Below are 21,983 nucleotides of genomic sequence, written 5' to 3'. Positions count from 1 at the left end.
GCCTGGTCAGAAATTTTATTCTTAATCTCTTTAGTATTTATTTAGTTTTTAAAGACAGGGTCTTGCTCTGTCACCTAGGCTTGAGTGCAGCAGCCTGATCTGGGCTCCCTGCAGCCTCTGCTTCCCAGGTTCAAGTGATTCTTGTGCCTCAGCCTCCCGAGCAGCTGGGATTACAGGGGTGTGCCACCACGCCTAGCTAAGTTTTGTATTTTTAGTAGAGATGGGATTTCGCCACATTACCCAGGCTGGTCTTGAACTCCTGACCCCAAGTGATCTGCCCACCTAAGCCTCCCAAAGTGCTGGGATTACAGGCATGAGCCATCACACTTAACAAGTATTTTTTAAAAATATATTTCCATGTCTGTATTCCTAAAATGTTTCCTGCTACTTAAAGGCAATCTGTTTGTCATTTTGGTGTTGTTGTATCCATGGTGGCTCACTGAATGAATGAATTAGCAAGAAGGTAGTACAGCTAAGGTATGGGAAACAACCCCGCCAATGACCATGTGACTGGCCTCATAAGTCAGTTTCCATTGGTGGGAACCCTGGCCTGGCCACTTAATATAACAGCTGTGGGATCACGGCCAAATTATTAAATTTCTCAAGACTTTGGTTCTCATTTATAAAATAGGGGCAGCCTCAGAGGGCTTCCCATTAATTAAGAGAATGGGGCCAGGCATGGCTCACGCCTGTAATCTCAGCACTTTGGGAGGCAGAGGTGGGTGGGTCACGAAGTCAGGAGATTAAGACCATCCTGCATGGTGACACCCCATCTCTACTAAAATACAAAAAATTAGCTGGGCATGGTGGCACATGCCTGTAGTCCCAGCTACTCAGGAGGCTGAGGCAGGGGAATCGTTTGAACCTGGGAGATGGAGGTTGTACTGAGCTGAGATCGCGCCACTGAACTCCAGTCTGGCAACAGAGTAAGACTCCATGTCAAAAAAAAAAAAAAAAAAGAGAACGGGTGAGTCAGCCTGGGTTTGGATCCCGGCTTGACCACTGTAGTCACCGTGCATCCTGGCAAAACTGTTCACCTGTTCTGTGCCTCAGTTTCTTCCACTGTAAAGTAGAGTAATAACAGCAACTTCTGTGAGGATTAAATGAGTTAATATATGAAAAATAAAGAAAAAGGACCCAGAACATAGTAACATGTTCAGTAAATGCTGGTTGTTGTTATTAACAATTTTGGAAAAGCTGCTCCTGACAATAAAATGTGAGGAAAATGCCTGTGAAATATTTGAAACTTCTTTAAAAAAGCAAAACCAGAAGCAAGTCATTAAGTTCAGATCAAAAACAGAAAAACGAGACTGATGACATCTTGGGTGACTGCATGAGTCATTCCAGAGAGATGAACACTTCTAACGAGAAGAAGGAAGAGATGTCACTAATAATCTGAGTAGTTAATCGAGAGGAGAAAGAAAAAACCCTTTATTTGGATCCTTTCTGAAAGGATAACAAAGATGGAATTAATGAAGGGCATTTACTGAACTGTACAAGGTATGTTGCAAGTGTGATCTGTTGCTGAGTGTTTGCTGAGGCCAGAGGCTCCGAGGGGGAAATGGTGATGATTTGGATTTGGACATCGAGAGGACCAGGACTCTCACAGCACACAGCACTCAGAACTGATGCAGGAACCCAGGTGCACATATGCCTTGGAGGGGAACGAGGTGGCAATGTCACCCAGGAGAGGGGAAAAGGGTGCCTGGTGCTTTCAGACACAGAGAGTGGGAATATCATCCTCATTTCAGATCATTTCTACTCTTAACCTACACTCAAGGTTCATGCCTTAAAACACCCAAACAAAAAGCCTAACCATGATGCAGGAACCCAGTGGGCTACCTACAGTAAACGTCCTGGAACTGAAGCAAGGCTCTACTTGTAGCACATCAGGAGTGGAAGCAACTTCCAATGTAATATAATCTCATTTTCTAGACAAAGAGAAATTCAGAAAGAGGAAGCAATTTTCCAAGGAGACACAGCAGTTTGGATAAGAACTCTCCTGGGCTCAGTGCTCTTACATTAAGGGTCTTTGCCTTCAATGATTCCGAAAAACAGGGATTTAGTCAAAAAATAAATCCATTGTATAGTCATTTCCTTCCCTGCTATTCCTACAGCAAAAGTTCTTCCTTAGTTGTTCACAAAAGACTTACCAGATAGCCCAAGGCTCAGTCTTCATGTATGATGAGTAGAAAAAGAGGCTACAAGACTGAATGACTTAAGAGTATGGAGACAAATTTCAAAGATTCCAGGAAGGGCCTGTGGTCTTAAGGGTTAAATCCTAGACCTCCAGCCACACCCAATTCTGAGAACAGGGTCTGGACCTTGCGTCTAATTACATTAGGAGCAAAAGCCCACATTTTCTGTGCCTACCACAATTTATAAACTGCTTTTCCAACTCTCACTAAAGCTCTCTTTCCATCACAGCTAAAGAAACTTGGCTTTGATGACACCCACCATGCCCAGTAACGGTTAAGTCCACAGTCCTCCCTCTACTCAGCCACAAACTGCTGCATGCCACAATTACCTGGCGCTGACAGGGAATAAGCTGACATTACCGTGACTTGGGACGGAAATTCCTAAAGCAGCTTACTGGAATTACTAACATGGAAAACTCCTGATGATGTGATATAAAGAGAATCGGGCAAAACACCAAGTCTCACGCTCAGGACAGGCCTAGAACAAAGGCAGGAGGGGACCTACACAGACGTGGGCTTTCTTAAGTAACCCCACAGCCTTTCTACCAACAGCAGTATTTGGAAAGTAAATACAACAAATCCTGTAAGGCAAAGAAACAATGCTACATTGGTAGCACTGAAAACACTGAAGATCTTTTGGAAAAAAATCTTCAGAACACAAGACAGCAACTCATTTTTCAAACTATAAAGGATCATACATTGGAAAGAAGCAATTTTCTGAGAAATGGCAGGTAAAAGGAGGTGCCTGAGCTTGCTAAACAGTTGCACACACCTCTAGAAAACACTAAGGCTCTACCCCAGGCCAACCAGGTTTTGCTGGAGAAGTGTGATCATTTCACTAGTTTCCCAGCGGCACTCATCATCTTCACCTGGAATGTTCCCGGCATTTTCAAAAATGAGGGAATTCTGGGAATTGTGCCTGCCAGATCAACTCACTCTCTTTAAATTATCCATTAACGTCTACTTCAAATAAATAAAATATAAAGAAGGTGGTCAATTCAAATGTCTTATTGCTAAAAGTGACTTAGGAAAAACATCTATCTATATATGTATACATGCACACATCAGGTTGAAAACCTGGTGTATCTGACAAAATCCACATCCACTTCCAGGAAGGAGGCGTGCCTGTGCTGCAAGCTGGACATGCTCCCACTTAGCTCTCTACTCCTCCCTTACCTTCTTTTGTGAAGGACAGGTAACCATTTCAGGCTTTGTCCTGTCTCTGAAGAGTCAGACTCAGGAGGACTGGGGACGTGAGAGCTACGGTGGGCCTGATGTGGGATGCTGGAGAGAAGCTGGGAGATGTACGGGGCAGGGCCATCCTGAGACCTCAGCTCCAAGTTCTAACGGCAGTCACTGAGAGGGAGGGGCCGAACCAGAACCCAACCCAACAGAGCCCACGTGTACATCAGAAACCTTCTGAAGACATGGCTTGTGTCTCAGGACCACGTCACAGAAGACAGGGGTTCACTACTTCATTATAACACATGGAGGAAGAGCACTGACCCAAGTGTCCTACCATAAATGCTTAACCAATAGTGGCTATGATTATTTCTCCCACCATTATGGTCAACTAAAGTACTGTCGGGTAACAGGCCATGGATCTTACAATATGTTTACAATATTAAAATCCTGAAGGACTAGCATGTTAAGAAGATTTCTATGACTTACTACCATGCATTTTGGAGAGGCTTTGGTTTTACCTTGTGGTCCATACTGGCTCATCTGTGGACCGTAAGTCCCACTTGAGTTACTCTGCTGAAAGCTACTGATTCCAGCATGCATCTGGCCCCCAGGAGAAGGATGAGGCGACATGGATGGTCCTGTCTGTTGAGGTCCATACTGAGACATCTGAGGGTTTCTTTGTGTGCCTGCCATAAAACCTAAGTGGGAAATAAATGGAAACATATAAATGCAGGTGTTTCAGCATCTCTGCATACATAAAAATGGACATGGAATTATGTGGCCGGTGGCAGGGGAGAAGGCTGATACCATGAGATTCTCCTAAAAAACAACTAAAGACATCTCAATTCAGTGTGCACAGTCTGGAGGGTGCCTTGGTGAACCCCTGGTCCTAACCCTGAATTCCCATGAAGATTCTCAGGAAGCCAATGGCTTCTGGACTTAAACTAGGGAAAGGGGGAAGGGGGAGAAAAGGTAAGTGACCTTAACCTCTCTTACAGTTAAAGTCCTTACAAAAAGCAACCGTGAGCACTAGCAATGGCTGGACTGCAAACCCCATGCCCCTGCCAGGCTGGCCATGCCATATATGCCCTCTCTGAGCCTTTGCTCACTGCCCAATCCCCGAGACGCGGCTCTCTGGTCACTAAAAAATCCCACCCCTCAGACCCGGGGCACCAGCTCTTCCCTGCACAGAGCTGTTTTTCTCCCCGTGGGTGTCCTCAGGCAGTCACTGCTACACTTGGCTCCTAAAGAGCCCGCAGACTTGTGAATACTCAGTTCACACTACCCCTTAGAGGTCAGCTGCAAACAACCGTAGGGCGTGCGCCGGCTTCTGCTGTGCCCAGGCAGAACCTCTGACTTCCTCCTTCAAAGCTGTTGGGTCTTGAGACTTATCTACCTCTACTGCCACTGGTCCAAATACTCCCTCAGACACAGAGGATGCCTAAAGGCCATGCTTTCCTTCTTTCCTCTCAGTGTGATCCATCCAGCAGCATGTCCTGGTGACTCAGCTCTGACACGGATCGTGCGTGGTGCCTCTTCCTTATTTCTACTTCTACCAAAGCCAGCCCCAGCCGTGTCTTCTCCTGCCCCACACCACAGCATACAACCAACCACACAGTCTTGCTAACCCCAGTCTTGCTCCTTTTGGTTCATTTTCCTCAGATGCCAGAATCACCTTTCAGGAATACAAAAGGAAATGAGAGCATATATCTCCCCTGCATAAAACTCATCAAGGCTTCCCACTGGCGCCAGAATAAAATGCACACGTGACCCTGCCTATGGGACCTCAGGAGCTCTGGCCACTGTCTTTCTCCCTTCAGCCCCATTTCCTAGAGCTCTCTGCCCCTCTGCTGCCCTGAAGGTCCCAGAGTTCCTACGAGACAACATCATGCTCTTTCCCTCAGCAAAGCCTCTCTCTCGCGTTCCCTCCGTGGCTCGCTCACGATCTGCTTCCACGCTGCTGGGTCCTTCTCATTCCCCAGCCTTCCCTCAACACCCCATCCAAGGTCACACCAACCCTTGCCCTTTCCCACTCACCTTCCTTCATAGCACTTTTCATAATCATTGGTAATCATTTTATTTCATTTTGACTCACTTATCATCTCTCTTCCCCACTAAGACATTAGCTCCATGAGGGCAAGGATCACATCTGGGGGTGTGGCACATGGTGGTTAACAAAAACTATCCTTCTTTTAAAAAAAATGAATAGATGTTTAATTCTTCATGCACCCAACAGAGTGCTGAGCACAACGCAACCGGTGCTTGGTGGGCAGATATTTCAAATGGATAAAGAAAGCACATCTTTATGCGTCACTGGAAGGTCAGGTACATTCATGTATCAGGAGTCCAGGCAAATAGAACTGAGTTCATCGACAGTGCTGTGAAATACTCATTAGGACAAAGAGGACCCCAAATCAAGACAGATCTGAGAAAAAGCAGACGTTATCCATCTACACACTAACAAAGAGCAGTTTGAAAAACAAGTCTCAGACCGCAGGGGTTTGTGCTGGGGAGAGGGGCCCACGTTACCAGGTGAAGGATCCAGCTGGAGACGGGCAGGTTTCTGCTCCATTAGAAGCTAAAGCAGTAGCTTCCAAAGAAAGTCCACTGAGGCAGCTGGAGGGTAAGATAATCCTAGATCTAAGGTGGGCTTTAGGAGGTTAAATGGCACATTGTATTTACAAAGGCGCCACAGTTTACATTTCAGCAAGAAAAAGAGATCTTCTAACACTGCTTCTGTTTAAAGAGACAGACATAAAATAAAAGTAAGTTGAACTATTTCTTATTATCCTATTTAACTTATTTATAAAGATAAGCCTTAGGAAATTGGGCTCAATTGGCAGCTTCTAGATATAAACCATCATAGAAAACGTTTGCTTTTTCAAATCTAAAAACAAACAGAAATCAGAGCACTAAAATTACTATGAATGATTGCATCTTAAGATGTTACATGAAATATTTATCTAAGCTTTACTATAAAATTCTCAAGTGTTTCAGAGAGAGTCCTGTTTAATAAAATAAAAAAGTGTTTCAACTTCATAAAGATCATGTGGGTCTCCCCATACTTCCTTTGAAAAGAATGACTGCTTTTTCCTTAGTTAAGGAAAGTAACACAGGCCCTTTAATTGGCATTAAATTTCACTCCAACCATGAAGCTGTCCATGCCAAAGGGCTTGGAAGCTCTGATAGTATATTATTATTATTATTATTATTTGAGCTGGAGTCTCACCCTGTCGCCCAGGCTGGAGTGCAGTGGCGCGAACTTGTCTCACTATAACCTCCACCTCCCAATCTCAAGTGATTCTCCTGCCTCAGCCTCCCAAGTAGCAGGGATTACAGGTGCACACCATCATGCCCAGCTAATTTTTGTATGTTTAGTAGAGACAGGGTTTTACCATGTTGGCCAGGCTGGTCTCAAAACTCCTGACCTCAAGTGATCTGCCGGCCTCGGCCTCCCACAGTGCTGGGATTACAGCCGTGAGCCACCGAGCCTGGCAGTATACTATATTCTTAAGTTACTGACTTAAGGTTTGTTCAAAAGAGTGCTAAGAATTCTTAACTAGGCAAGTTATTTCTCGTTCTATTTACTCAGCCCTTAAAGATACATACGTTATATTCCACTTGAGCTATCTCAATTGTCACTGGCATTTTACATAAAACCATGTCTGCGAAAAAAGGCAGTGGATTCCAATGAGGCTGCATCACAGCATCCATTTCCCATACTTCAGGGACAAAGTGCTGCTGGGTGTGGAATCCACCTCCTTACATAGAAATTAAAACTTGAAAGCTATTTTTTCTTGGTATTATTGACTTTTGCAATGGCACCACTTAAAAGAGCTTCCTGAAATCTTGTTTTCTATTTTTGGTGAGACTCACCCCTTTTCTTGACTCCTTCCTAAGCCAGCATCATCTCACGGCAGTGGACGGGGAATGAAAGGCAATAGACTGCGGTCCTGCTTGTGTAATAACCTCTGAATCCAGTTGGGGAGACAGATGTGTGAATAAATGGACTGCAGTGGGTACTGAACACAGCTTGCTGTGTGACTTTAATCACAACCTCTCTGAGCCACAGTATTCACACTAAACACAGAAGCGATGGTCTGTCAGTAGTTTCCTCATCTGTAAAAATGAAGGAATCGTATCTACCTCACAGGGGTGTGGTGAGGATTAATGGAAACGAACACGCATAAAAGGGCCGGCTCACCCGAAGCTTTCAACAAGCAGTAGCTCTTAGCATCATGATAGACTCAAATAAGGCAGTGTGGAAACCAGGACAGCACCGGGCGAGGGTCTCATCCCGGCCTCCAGGTCTGCTGTGCAGATTCCAGTCAGTGACTTGGCCTCTCTGGCCTCAATTTCCTCACCTGCGCTCAATAGCTGTAGGGGTACTTCTGGCTACAGGTGCCTGTGATTCTCGTTTAAATGTTTTTCTTTCCTAGGAAAAAGTCTAAATCAAGTCTGTAATTTCCAAGTATATTTATTTGGAAGGTAGTTCTTTTCTTGTTTTGCTAAATTTTTATTTTCGAAAGCAGTACATTTTAAAATGTTTCCCAAGAAATCAGATTTCAACTAGGAATCTTCTTTCTATTTATGGTGACGTATTTGTTTGATTGCATCTTGCTTCTTTCAGAATGTTCTCTAAGATGGCATCTTGTAACAGAGTTTGAGAACAGAAAGCCTGACAGCTGAGAGGATGCAGCTGTGTCTTTAAAAGGTGTGACCTTTTCTTGTCATAAGCCATCTGAGTTTAGCGTACCACACCTTCTAGTAAGAGAGATTCAGAAAATATAAAACGGGATTAGTTCGGAAGCAGATCTGTCCTATACACTGTGAAAGTATATGGAATTACTAAATGCGTTATGGAATTATATGGTCCCAAGTAAATATCTAACATGGGAAAATTCAAACTTTAGACAAAGCACTAAATTACATAATTATGATCTACATTATACAAAACAAAGTTTCTTAGAAACCGCGTAGGAAATACGTTTGGTACATTAAACTGTAACATAAATTTGCACCAGGTTCTGGATCAGGGAATTTACCAGTTTTGAGTCCTGCACTGCGTGCTCTACAGTCACAGAACCTGTATTACCACACTCCAAATGCACAGGCACCCTTCTGGTATGGAGACCCAGGCATCCTTAGAGAGAAGGGAAGGCAGTGGCGTAGAAACACATCCCCTATGGATTAGTTCGGAAGCAGATCTGTTTAGAGGCTGCGTCTCCCGTTCGCTGTGTGGATCCACAGCCTCCTTGGTATAAAGTGGAGAACGCACTTCTTGCCCTGGCTTACAGGATCATTCACCCTGAGAGTCAAATAAGAAAAATCCATGCAAAAGTGCTTTGCTAAACTGAAAAACACCATGAAAACGCTATACAAAGGCATTACTATTGCTTTTATAGTGAGGCTGTGAGCCTTTTATTCACTGTGTGGGTTTCTATCTAAGCTATCAACCTGGTAACTCAATCCACAGTAATGTCACACAAATCTTCTGCCAGCATGCACCCATTTTACTCTGACACTCTAGGAACTGTGCTAAGAATAAGAGGATATTTTATAAAAAGCAAAAGATGTGATCCTTGCCCTGAGGAACTGAAATTTTAGTTGAACAGAAAACAAAAGCCTATCAACAGGGAAAATGATGAACTAAAATTACAAAGCAACTTATAACTTTATATGAAACGAAAACAGTAACATCTTAGTCAACTAAATATCACCTCCTTTCTCTTCCATTTCTCGATCATTCACAAGGTGCTACGGCTGGGCTGGGTGCGAGATGCCAGGGGCATGAACCAGCCAAGCACAGGCACCATCTCCCCTCACGGAGCTTACGTTCCAGTGGGAGACACAGACATCTGACAACCTGAAGTCAGCATGTGACTGGGAGAATGAAAGAAGTACAGGTGCTGGGAGAGTATCAGGGCAGGACCCAACTGAGACTGGGAGGGTGGAAGGTTTCCTTGAAGAAGTCACGTTTTAGTTGAGAGCTGAACAATGTGAAAGAAGGACCCAGGCAAACCTGGCCCGACCACTTCTGAGAGGCTCCACTGTGACCGGTGGGTGTCACCCAAAGTGGACGTCCCAAGGCATGGACTGGGAAGCTAACGTTCCTGTACTCAGCTGAGTCCAGAGGTCACTGGGGGCACCCTTTTATTTGGCTGGTTTAGAATTTTACCTTCTTCAAACCATCTGTAGCCCAGCTGCCAACTGCAAACAGATGACCATGCACACCACAACAAAGCCTGCACTGATCTGTGCGACTTCCTGCCCCCTCAGCTCTGAGTACCTCCAGCCAGGCCTCATGCTTATTGGTTTTCCTCCTCTAAGAAGAAAATCTTCCGTTTGTGCCCAAGGCTGGTACCTTCCCTTGGGCACTGAACTGCCCTTTTCCCATCTCTCGGTGATCTTTCAAGTGTTAGTTCAAAAACCATGCACTGTCTCTTGACTGCTCAACCGGCCAAAAGCCAAACTTAGCACAGCACGTGAGTCTGCCACCCTATCCCGGACACCCAGCCACCAGGGTGCCCCCACTCTGGTTCCATCACTTGGGCTCTGAGCTCCGTATAGCCCCTGGGTTGCTTCAGACCTGCAAGTCCTTGCACATCCAGTTACTCAGCAAATATGTATCAACTTAGCAAATCTGTATTCTTGGGTTCCAGGCAAGGTGCCATTCCCTGGCCTATGAGCAGCTGATCTTTAATGAGCACATGTTATGTGCTAACAGCTTGTTCATTATTAGCCCATTTCAGCTTCAAATCAACCTAAAGACAGTGAGGCTCACAGAGGATGACTTTTGAGGCCACTTTCAAACTTTTTTTCCTAATAATCCATAGTTTAGAGACATATTTTCTATCATGATCCAATGTGCACATATGTTTACATGCTTACATATACTACACACGCACACACATGCAACATTTCCCAAAACAACGTTTACCCTTATAATGTACAATGCACTCTGATATTTTACATATCATGGAAAAACCCACTAGTGGGAGGCATAGCTTAAAGAACAAGATGGTGTGCTGTGTCCTTTGCTGCAGCTTTTTTTTTTTTTTTTTGAGATGGAGTCGCCACAGCTGGAGTACAATGGCGTAAACTCAGCTCACTGCAACCTCTGCCTCCTGGTTCAAGCAATTCTCCTGCCTCAGCCTCCTGAGTAGCTGGGATTACAGGAGTCTGGCATCACGCCTGGCTAATTTTTTGTATTTTTGGTAGAGATGGGGTTTCACCATATTGGCCAGGCTGGTCTCGAACTCCTGACCTCGTGATCTGCTTATCTCAGCCTCCCAAAGTGCTGGGATTACAGGCGTGAGCCACCACACCTGGCCGCTGCAGCTATTTTCATAGGTGGCCTGGAAGGCCACTTGCCTTCACACAGCTGAGGTGCACCTGTTCTGCCTGACTGTTAGCGCCATCTTCCATGACATGCCTTGCCCTTCCAGGAAAGCAGTCACTCCCATATGCCTGAAAAGCACCCTGGATGTGAGCTGTGGCAGGGCACTCAGCACGCTGCTATCATTTTTTGTGCAACTGTCCTTCTTGCCAGACTGTAAGTTCTAGAGGCTTTAAAATACACTCTCCTGTCGTCTGTCCAAGCAATGTATCTGGTATAGAGTTAGAACCAAAACCATGTGGTCTTAGTGAACAACAAACCATCTTCATTCAGACCCGGTTCCTTTTACTTTACAAAAGCAGCTTCAGAAATCCGACAGTCGTTCTGCTCACAGTGTATCTGAAGAATCATTTCTGAGGAAAGGGACAGCTGTCCAAGAAAGGACCATTGTGAGAAGGAAGAACTGGTAGCTGACAGCAAGGCAGGGAAGAATGACGAGCCCACCAGGCCAGAAAGCACGATTATTTCCGTGGCCCAACTCTCTACCAGACGCATCCACCCTGTCCACCTCCACGCTGCTGCGAAGCTGTGAAGAGTGAGGGCTCCGCACACCATGTGCCTGGGCCAAATCGTGGCTTCACCACTTACTAGTGCAGCAGCTTTGGGCACGCTAGTCACTGCAAGGCATCACTTTCCTTTCCTGAAGAACGTGAATGACAACTGAGCCTACCTTGTAAGAGTAAGTGGGGAAATGTGTAAAGCACACACTAGAGGCTCAGTAAATGATAGCTAGTATTATTCACATTATTTTTAATGCAATCTACCATTTATTTCCTGTCTGAATGACTCCAAGTTTCTAAACTAATTTCTCTTGCCAGGTTTCCCCACAAACCATTCATCAGTGAAGCCAGAACACGTTGCAAGTCCTTCGATGGTGGTGAATCTCTGGAGGTGTAACGCCACACCTATGAGGCTCCTGGCAAGCCTTCTGAGGCAGCCCCTAGGGAGCAGCGGCTCCGGGCTGGGCCTGCCTGTCCCATGCCTCCTCTACAGGGCCAGCTAGAGCTGAGGGGGATTCTGCCTCACTTAGCTCACTAGCAGAAAACCCTGTGCCCTTCCAGATAAATGGTTCCAGAAATAATTGGTTGGCCATGTTATTTGGCTCAGAAAAGCTCAGCTTGTCAGTGTTAGGCCACTCAACCAACAGCTATAGTACTGATTAGCTCTGGGCGGCCTAAGATGCGGTATACATCCTTCTTGAGCTGGCAGATTCCCCAGACAGAGAGTGAGAGAGAGAGAGAGAGAGAGAGAGAGAGAGAGAGACACAGACGGAATCTCAAGCACCCATGGCAGCCTAAGATGTAGTATACATCCTTCCGGAGCTGGCAGATTCCCGAGAGAGAGAGGGGGGGGGGGGAGGGGGCACGCTAGAGGGGGGTACTCAAGATCCCTAACAAGTACCTGAATAGACTCTAAATGTGAACAGAGCCCCCTGACTTCTGGTTACCATGGGATCTCAAGCACCCATGGCAGTGAGTAGCTTGTTTTTGATGAAACAACCCTTCAGGTTTTTTTGTGGGGGTTAAAGGAAATCCAGTCTGAACTAAAACCGCTCCTTGCTGGGCATGGTGGCTCATGCCTGTAATCGCAGCACTTTGGGAGGCTGAGGTGGGTGGATCACCTAAGGTCAAGAGTTCAACATCAGCCTGGCCAACATGGTGAAACCCCATCTCTACTAAAAATACAAAAAAAATTATCTGGGCACAGTGGTGGGCACCCTGTAATTCCAGCAACTTGGGAGGCTGAGGCAGGATAATCACTTGAACCTGAGAGGCAGAGGTTATAGTGAGCTGAGATTGCGCCACTGCACTCCAGCCTGGGCGACAGAGTGAGACTCCATCTCATAAGGTAAAAGAAGATTATTCCCTTTTAAGTCAGAGCATGCAGGACCCTGGCCCAGGACACGGTGCCCTGGCAGGTTCTGCTGCCCCACAGCTTATGTGAGGGTATGAGCCAGACCCGGGCAGGCTCTTTTCCACCACCTGCTAAGAGGTGAATCACTTGTCCTCAAGTGATTCCAAAGTGACATGGTATTAATTTAGATACTGGACTATAATACAATTTGATAACTGTTTGAATTCCACATTCTGTATAGCCAATAGCTGAAGACAGGGGCTGTGGTGGGTTGTCATTCAGTCTTCATTTTAAAAGGATTGCCTTATGTAGGGGCATTCTCCTGTGAATAGTAATATTAACGTCAGTGAGAAATTCCCATTCCAATAATCCACTCTTGTTACATGGCAATGTGAGCAATATTAGCGTAAGTCTAGGAAAAATGCTGCACCTATCTCTATTACGGAGACCTGTGTTAAAGATTAAGCCAAGAGACATTTTTCTTCTACCAATTAAAGACAAGAAATCCCTTCACTGCTGTCTTGGAAAACTGGCCAAGCTGGCCTAATGGCAAGCCGGTTGTTGTCACAGGTGCTTGAGACCCAGTGGCAAGCAAATTAGCATTTCTAAAACATTTACCTGTGTTAATCTGAGATAAGTGAGTTTTCGGGATCTTTCCAGTGTGTTCTGCAGCACTGTCCTATCTGTGGTTTGTTTACTAGTTTCCGAAAATGCTATATGTGGGCTGGGCATGGTGGCTCACGCCTGTAATCGCAGCACTTCGGGAGGCCGAGGCGGGTTGATCACTTGAGGTCAGGAGTTCAAGACCAGCCTGGTCAACATGGTGAAACCCAGTCTCTACTAAAAATACAAAATTAGTCAGGCGCGGTGGCACATGCCTGCAATCCCAGCTACTTGGGAGGCTGAGGCAGGAGAATCGCTTGAACCTGGGAGGCACAGGTTGCAGTGAGCTGAGATTGCGCCACGGCATTCCAGCCAGGGTGACAGAGTGAGGCTCTGTCTCAGCAAAAAAAAAAGAGAGAGAGAGAGAGAGAGAGAAAGAGAGAGAGAGAGAGAGAGAGAGAGAGAGAGAGAGAGAGAGAGAGAGAGAGAGAGAGAAGCTATATATGATTCTCTTATTTGTAAAAAATATAATCTTTATAGTAAAGATCCAATGTTGCTGTCTAAACCTTAGCAGACAAAAAAATTAAAGCAACAAATTTATGACATCCTTATAAGCAAATCACATCTTCTATATAAGAGAAGAAAAAAAAAGAATTTTTTTGTGTAGTAGGAATGCAGAAAAATTATTCCCTGGACAAGAGAGAGAGCTATCTTTAGAAGCACTACAGAAATTTTCAAATAGAATGAAACTATTTAATTTTAAAAGTAAACTTAGTCCTTAAAGCATATCTGGGGGTAGATGACATAGAGGAAACAGTGAGGAAGCTCCAGGAACTTGAACAGGCAACGTTGTCAAGACTCCCAAATCCCCAGGGATGGGTTCAGTTAAAGTAACCTCCAATGAAAATGTAATTCTAAGGTGAAGGGTGTTAAAAACCGAGCAGGAAACAAAGTCAAATAAAAAGTGAAAGCAAAACTAGGAAATTTGGGAAGGTTCAGCTGGGAGGAATTTTAACATGGATCTGGTTTAGCTTCCAGCTGTGTATTCTTTTCCTCTTCATGGCACAACAAATTCTGCAATGTGAGCGTTAGAGACTTTAAATCCTGTTGGAAAAAGCAGAGTCAAGCATGAAACCCAAGTCACCATTCATCCTACTCATGCAAGAGAAACCAGCAAAGACAGAAAGCATGCGTGGCCAGGCCAGGGCAAGACAGCACAAAATCGAGGACAGAAAAATTTAATTTCTTCATCAAAGGTGCCTTGTCAGCTAGCAGAAAACTACAGCATTGTCAGCACACCGACAAGACATCCAGGTACCAGAAGCCACCAAAAAGCAAGCACGTTTTTCATTTGGCACATGGACAATTTATTTTCATGTTGGCATCTATTAAAAATGCAGAGAATAACCACCTTGTTTCTTCAAGCCAGTTTGGTAGAAGCTGCTCTGCCACATGTGTGTGCCATGGTTACGTGCCCTGCCACCTCTGCAGTGTCTCCACCCAGAAAGACAGACAGAGGCATCTCTTTTCACAAACAGGTGTCACATTCCCATTTGGAGAGAAAAATAGATTTAAAAATTTATTCTCGTTACATTGAAATATCTTCAGTGTTTATTTGCCTGCCTTCCTCTCTTCACAACATGAACTGCTTTGAGGAAGACGAAAACTAATGGTCCGTTCAAGGCTTTAACCCAGGCCCCCTGTGCCGCGCCAGCTGTGCCGTTAGGTTAACTGACAGAATGACTCCCTCCCTTCTCCACTACCACAGAGCCTGATACTTGGAGCCAGGCACAGCAACCTCTAAGCTGTCCCCATCCGCCCCAAAAACTCCTCTCTGCTACTGACTGGTCCTGAAGCTTACACCACCCGAAAATCCAGGGAGGGGTCAGACTGAGCACCCAGATGGCAGATGGGGACAGAATATTCAGTCTTTCCCTGTACAAATCCTTTCAGTTTTAGATGCAAGAGCCCGCTTCAGTGCTGAGGAAAAAGACTATGTATGTACATCACTGTGTGCTGGAGAAACAAAGAAACTACGTTTTAAGGCTTTTGACCCAGGTCTCACCTGAGGTATCTGTACCTGATCTTACACTTACTACGTTCACAGTGCTTTGCAATTTGTACCATCAGATACAAAATCGTATTTGAACTATGCAGTATATCCATGATCCTCATTTCACAAACAGTCCAAGGATACAAAACTAGTTAGTGATAAAGCATGTACCTAAACCCAGATCTTTTGCCTCTGAAGTCCCTGCAGATTAAAATGAGAAATGGCAGGTAAAACATGAGGCCCTGGGCTTCTGAAACTGACAAGGCCATGTTCTAGAGTCTGGAGGAGAGTTCAACTGTGAATCCACTGTAATCCCAGCTGTTAACGGGTCACCAACACTGCACACATCTGGGCTGTTTCAGAGGTCGACTAGCCCATAGGGGCAGCACCCTGACCCATTATGCTTCCTTCATTTGTTCACTCAACAAACACTGACTCAAGTACCTACTAAGAGCCAGGCTGCGGACCTGAAGAATTAGGACAAGATACACAGGTAAGAAGACCCACAGGGGTGGTGGAGGTATGGCCGAGGTGGTGTGGGGGTGCGGCCGAGGTGGTGTGGGGGTGTGGCCGAGGTGGTGTGGGGGTGTGGCTGAGGTGGTGTGGGGGTGTGGCTGAGGTGGTACGGGTGCAGAAGTGTTCCAGTTGGAGAGAAAGTTCATATAAAGATCCCAAAAGAGGTTCAGTGTGGCAGGTGTTTGAGAGAGAGCAGTGTGATGACAGGCCAGCAAAGAAGGCTGGGGCTGGGTTAAGGACAGGCCCCTTGACCACACAAGCCAGTGTGCCTTTATCCAGAGCACAGGCATGCAACTAAAGGCACATATGCGAGGAATGACATGCTCTCACCATTCTGAGGAGGTGGAATATGATCTCAAGGCATGAGGCTGGGGATAGGAAGAACAGCAAGGAGGCTGTTAGGTTAACTAGGTGGCTGGACTAGAGTGGGGACGGTGGGTACTGAGAAGGGGTGTGTGGGGACCTCTACTGAGGAAGAGCTGGTAGAGCTTGGTGACTAATTCATTTGGGGCAGATGCAGGGAGAAAAATGCATCAAAGATGGCTTCTGAATTTTTGGCTTCGGAAAAAGGCATACAGACAATGTATGTCTTTTCACCGATGCAGAAAAAACACAAAAGAAACAGGAAAAAGTGTTGTTATAAATCAATGAATTTACCTAAGATCCAGATGTTCTCAAATACTTTTAGTGAAGAATAATGAGACAATTATAAATGAGTGTTAAGTATTAAAAGCCCACTTTAATTGGCAATTTAAAAAATTGCTGCATATAACAAAAGTAACAAAATGATGCTTCTTTAGAAATGTTCTAAAATTTCAACTGGTGATTCCTCAATGAATATAAATGGACTCTTACTCTGCGTGACGTTTGTTTTCCCAGCTTTGGGATGAGCCTATTTCTGGGTAGCAGGCTTAAAAGGAACTTGATGATAACCCTGACACCAGTCCTGTGCCATGACTGCCTTCATTACTGGCGAGCTTTGCCTTGGTCTACCATCTAGCACAGAGGTAGAGTTCTGAGGCTGAAGAAATTAGAAGCAGCTTTCCAAAGTGGTGTCTCGATATTCTCTTTTGTATAAGGCCTCGCATTTGAGTTTATTTTCATCTTTCACAGATTACAAAGAGGAAATCTTCAATTAAGAGCAGAGGCTAAGTTAATTGCATCTGGGGGTGAGGGTAGATTATTGCTGATGCCCTACCAGGTTGATTTATAAACATACACAGCATACATTAGGAAAATGATACATTTGCTCTTTAAAACTAGAAAGGTAAATTAAGAGAACATTTTCTGACAACTAGTATATCCTATGAAACACCTCAGCATCTGCTGATTTACTGTCACACAATCGAGATTCCAACAGAAAGAAGAACGAAACAGTTTCTGTAGTTTTTTTTCCTGCAAAAACAGAAAAAGGTGTCAAACCCCACTTCCAACTCCTTAACAATTACCTTGGTGGTGTCCTTCATTTCAGTACTGACTTGTTAATCTGTTCTTGAATATTAAGGAATCAGGTCAATTAAGATATTCAAGAGTAATTTTTCAAATTAAAAAAATAACTTTTGGTATAGATATCACCATGAAACTAGCTGGCAACAGCAAAAAAATTTTCAAAATTTTACTTATTTCTATCTAAATGCCCCTAGGTCATAAAGACCATAGCTGGGGCTGGGGAGGGGCCTCAGCACCATCCATCTAGTGCCAGACTCCAGGCGCAAGGGCTGTGGCTCACCCTGTCATGCACTGTACAGCTGTGCATTCATGGAAAGGCATCTGGGAAGAGTGGGGACAGGGGAAGGAGCAGCAGTAGCTTTAATCTTGTGCAAGATCTAAATGCTAACAGTGAGTTCAGAGGGACAAACACTACATTACAGCAACCGACATACAGTATTTACTGGTAAAACTGTAAGCTTTCTTAATTCAAGAAGAATAATCTTTTTCTTTTCTTTTTTTTTTTTTTTTTTTTGAGATAGTCTCACTCTGTCGCCAGACGCCAGGCTGGAGTGCAGTGGTGCAATCTCGGCTCACTGCAACCTCTGCCTCCCGGGTTCAAGCAATTCTCCTGCCTCAGCCTCCCGAGTAGCTGGGACTACAGGCACATGCCACCACGCCCAGCTGATTAGTGTATTTTTAGTAAAAATGGGGTTTCATCATGTTGGTCAGGATGGTCTCGATCTCTTGACCTCATGATCCGCCCACCTCAGCCTCCCAAAGTGCTGGGCTTACAGGCGTGAGCCACCGTGCCTGGCCACATTTTCTATTTTGATTGTTCTGTGCTTTGCGAGGGAGTGAGAGCTGGATGGCTTTAGTAGTTTGGCCCAGTCTCTGCTGAGTGTCCATGAAGCCCCAGCCTGCTGCCACCATGGGGACGCCTGGCAGGGGAGGAACACTTGACAGCCACAAAGGCTCTTGAGAAGCTCAGTAAAACTCATAGGAAGACACTGAATTCATTCTCTTTTTCTCCACTCATTGCATTAAAAGGTAAGAGAAAGATTTGCCCCAAGCCAAAAGATGTGCCCTATGCGAACAGAATGTGACTAGAAATTTCACAAGGAATTCTACTGACTTTGTAAAGAAGCTAAAATATACATACCATTAATTAGTGGGAATAAAATTATACCAAGGCAGTTAACATTTGGGTTTAATAACAGAAGCGGCACACAGAAAATGAAGACATACTTAATAATGAAATATTCAATGATAAAGCCTATTCAGTCTAAACAAAATACGTAAGTTTGAAACCTCAGACTTTTGAAGTATAGAAATTTTGATTCAACTTTTTGCAGAAGTACACAAAAAGAACATCTAAATGCCTGATCACACCTCATCTGCGACACACTTTTGCTGGGTAACAGCAGCTACTGATAAATATTACTCCATGAACATCGGATTCCAAAGATGAGATTTCTGCACTTCTGCTGACAAACAGATGTCAAGATCCCTATGTTTGGTTGGACAAAATACCAGAGGCTTATAACAACACGAAATGCTGTTATCTATTTTCTCTACAGAATTATAGAGAAAATACACGACTTGTCCAGCTCATCTAATGTTGGTGCCGCCACTGATAAAGCAAAGCCCATTCTCAATCAGGTACAGTATGCTTTAAATACAACTCTGTGTTTCAAACAGTGGAGAGAAAAGGCCAGTCCTTGTGTAGGTTGGAAGGTGGACAGAAAGGACGGTTGGGGGGGCTGTTGTTCCTTAATTCTGGAAGATTTCACCCAGGATGCCTTCAGCCCCAATGTGATGGCCACACAATGATGCCAATGAACTGCCTCCAGCAACAGAATACATTTCCTCGCACCTCACAGTCCTTGCTGCTCGCATCCATGTCCGAAAGGGGAAGTTCTTAGGGGTTCTGCTTCAGCATATCTCAAGGACTAATTAAATCCTCATTACTGCCTTCTAATTATTCAAATACTATGGGATTACATTAGGAAAGTCCCTGCTGGCAAGGGTTAAATAACCTATGTTGATTTTGAGAATCCAGATCTGGTTCAGACCTTCAGAAAATCACCAGCATTAACATGAATGTTTAAATAGACACGACTGTGAAATTAAAAGGGAATTCAATTAGAAGGTTTTCGAAAAATTAATTCTGACCTCTCTACATCTGTCCGAATAAATAAGCTTTCTTTCAGCATTTTCACCTAATTGCTAATCCAATAAACTAAAAGGACATTTGTTAGTTTCATGAAGCTTAAGGTGTCACTGGGGTTAAAAATGTGGTAACTTTAATGTTAATAATTATTATACTTATTTATCTACTCAGATGACTATTCCGTATTCCCGCTAAGACTTCTTGAGAAAGAGGCCAATCTATTAATAAGCCATTTCCTACTGTTCTTTTTGAATTTCAAGACATATATGTTAAAGATTAAGAAATAAGGATAAAAGAAATCTAAACTTCTCACCCACCATTTTTTTACAGTTCATTTCAGTATTTTAAGGTTATCTGAAGTGTTCCTCCAATGCCTGGGTGGCCTAATTTACACTGCTTGATTTTTTGGCAAGGTGATTTAGTAACGATTCTGTATATTGCTATATGAGGCCTACAGAGAGATTTGGCCTAAAGTAAAAACCAGTGGCAAATGTGTTACTACAGAATACTACACTGAGGTTTTGACATTTTTTCTTCAAAATTTATGTAAGTATTGAAGAAGTAAAGATCGAAAAATCTGAACTATTCTTCTTTATTTAGTTAAAAGAAAGTTCCAGCAGCACAATACTAAATCAAGTTTTATACTGGAAAACAGATAAAAATGGAGAGGAGGTGATATAAAGAGCGGAATGAACAGCTAATGCTTTCCCTCCGTTTGTAACCTACGATGCCGTATCCATATTTACTTGCAGAAATACCTTCTATACATAGAAAATATAAAACTGTAGACACTCACAGTTATTTTCATCTATGTACAATGTGGGGACATGGATTTGTGACTGACGTCCTAAGACAAAACCCATTACCAAAACCACCAGATAACAAGACGACAAGACTAAACGAGACGGGGTGGGGATGGGAACTGCAGGCTTACAACGGGCAGCTGTTGGGAAATCTGGGCACTTCACCAAGCTTGCTGTCACCAGAGGTTTGCAGAACCTCTTAAACACAGGGTACATGTTTTATTAACCTATGCTTTTCCTGAATGGAAACACAGGGACACGCAGAAAAGAGCAGAGCAAGGGTTCCACTTCTTGAGCCTGGAGGGACTTAGGCTCCAGGGCACGGTAGTCAGCATCACTGTGCCCCGTGAGGACTCTGAGGGAGGACTCAGAAAACTGCACCTCCAGACAGAAGTACGTTGCATCATCTCTCTGTCTCTCTCTCATCTCTTATCTCTGTACGCATATGTTTCTAGATTCTTTGCATTAAAGAAACTGTCATCTCCTGTGGGTAGATTAAAGAAAGTATGTATACAGTAGAATATTACTATATTATCATAATCTTACTTATTAAAACAAATTAAGTGTAAAAAGAACTGTTCAATTTGGTTATTTTAGCGCTCAGCAGTAGAGAAGAAATGTCATTACCTTGTCTATCAGGGTCTATGGTTTTTGTGACATATCTTTTTTTAAAAAATTTTTCGAGACGAAGTCTTGCTCTGTTGCTCAAGCTGGAGTGCAGTGGTGCAATCAGTCTCAGCTCACTGCAACCTCCACCTCCCAGGTTCAAGTGATTCTCCTGCCTCAGGCTCCTGAGTAGCTGGGACTAGCACATGCCACCGTGCCCGGCTAATTTTTTTGTGTTTTTAGTGGAGACAGGGTTTCACCATTTTGGCCAGGCTGGTCTCGAATTCCTGACCTCAGGTGATCCGCTTGCCTCAGCCTCCCAAAGTACAGGGATTACAGGTGTGAGCCACTGTACGCAGCCTGACATACTTTTTTTTTTTTTAAAGATGCTAATTTATTAATGTATCTCTTGGCCTGTTTCTTTCAGCACTTCCCTAAACAAGGAGGGTATGTACCAATTTTAAGGGTATAAATAAAGTTAAGTTATTTTCCAATATGGGGGAATCAATTTTGGGGACTTTCCTAGTAAGAGTTTCCTTAGATCTACTTTCCATTGTGTATGCTGCTGGTACACTCCAAATGATGGTCCAACACATGTTTTTATTATTGTAACAAAGCATTAAAGTGACTGTCATTTGCCATTTATCAGATAAACACCTGATCAAATGGCATTTGATCAAACGTTGTTAGGAGCTAACATGTCTTCCTAAATTTCAACAAATAATAAAGCCATTTTCTTTACAGCCTGGCTACCCAGCACTGGAGGAACTTTCACGCATGTAAGGCAAAGCATCCTCTAACATAAAAGTCATTAAAATAGAAAGTTTTCCTTGTCAGGGTGTTGCCTAACCAGCAAACACATACAAAAGGGAATGCACATAGCTTGGCTTTGTGTCCCCACCCAAATCCCATGTTGAATTGTGATCCCAAATGCGGGAGGTGGAGCCTCGTGGGAGGTGACTGGATCATGGTGGTGGTTTCTAAGGGTTCGGCGCCATCCCCTTAGTGCTGTCTCCTGAGCGCTCACGACATATGGTTGTTTACAAATGTGTAGCACCTCCCATTTTGCTCTCCCTTCCTCCTGCTCCTAGCATGTACGATATGCTGAATTTGCCTTCACCTTCCGCCATGCCTGGCAGTTTCCATAGGCCTCCCCAGCCAGGCC

General features: G+C 44.2%; 1 protein-coding gene across 11 annotated transcripts in view; it reads right to left on the bottom strand.

Moving 5' to 3' along the window:
• Positions 1-21,983, bottom strand: part of ARID1B (AT-rich interaction domain 1B) — a 437,005-nt gene that overhangs the window by 77,290 nt on the left and 337,732 nt on the right. For 9 of the 11 annotated variants that reach the window (XR_013534646.1, XM_035297021.3, XM_035297024.3 and 6 more), the window contains one exon: positions 3,902-4,081. The exons of the other annotated variants lie outside the window; for them this stretch is intronic. Coding sequence is in view for 8 of the 9 variants with exons in the window: in XM_035297021.3 (XP_035152912.2) it covers positions 3,902-4,081 (180 nt within the window). In the remaining variant the exon portion in view is untranslated. The remainder of the gene's footprint in view (positions 1-3,901; positions 4,082-21,983) is intronic. 11 annotated transcript variants of the gene reach the window in all.

This window comes from Callithrix jacchus, chromosome 4 (assembly GCF_049354715.1).
Source record: "Callithrix jacchus isolate 240 chromosome 4, calJac240_pri, whole genome shotgun sequence".
NCBI lineage: Eukaryota > Metazoa > Chordata > Mammalia > Primates > Cebidae > Callithrix > Callithrix jacchus.
This window is presented reverse-complemented; position numbering and strand designations above follow the sequence as displayed.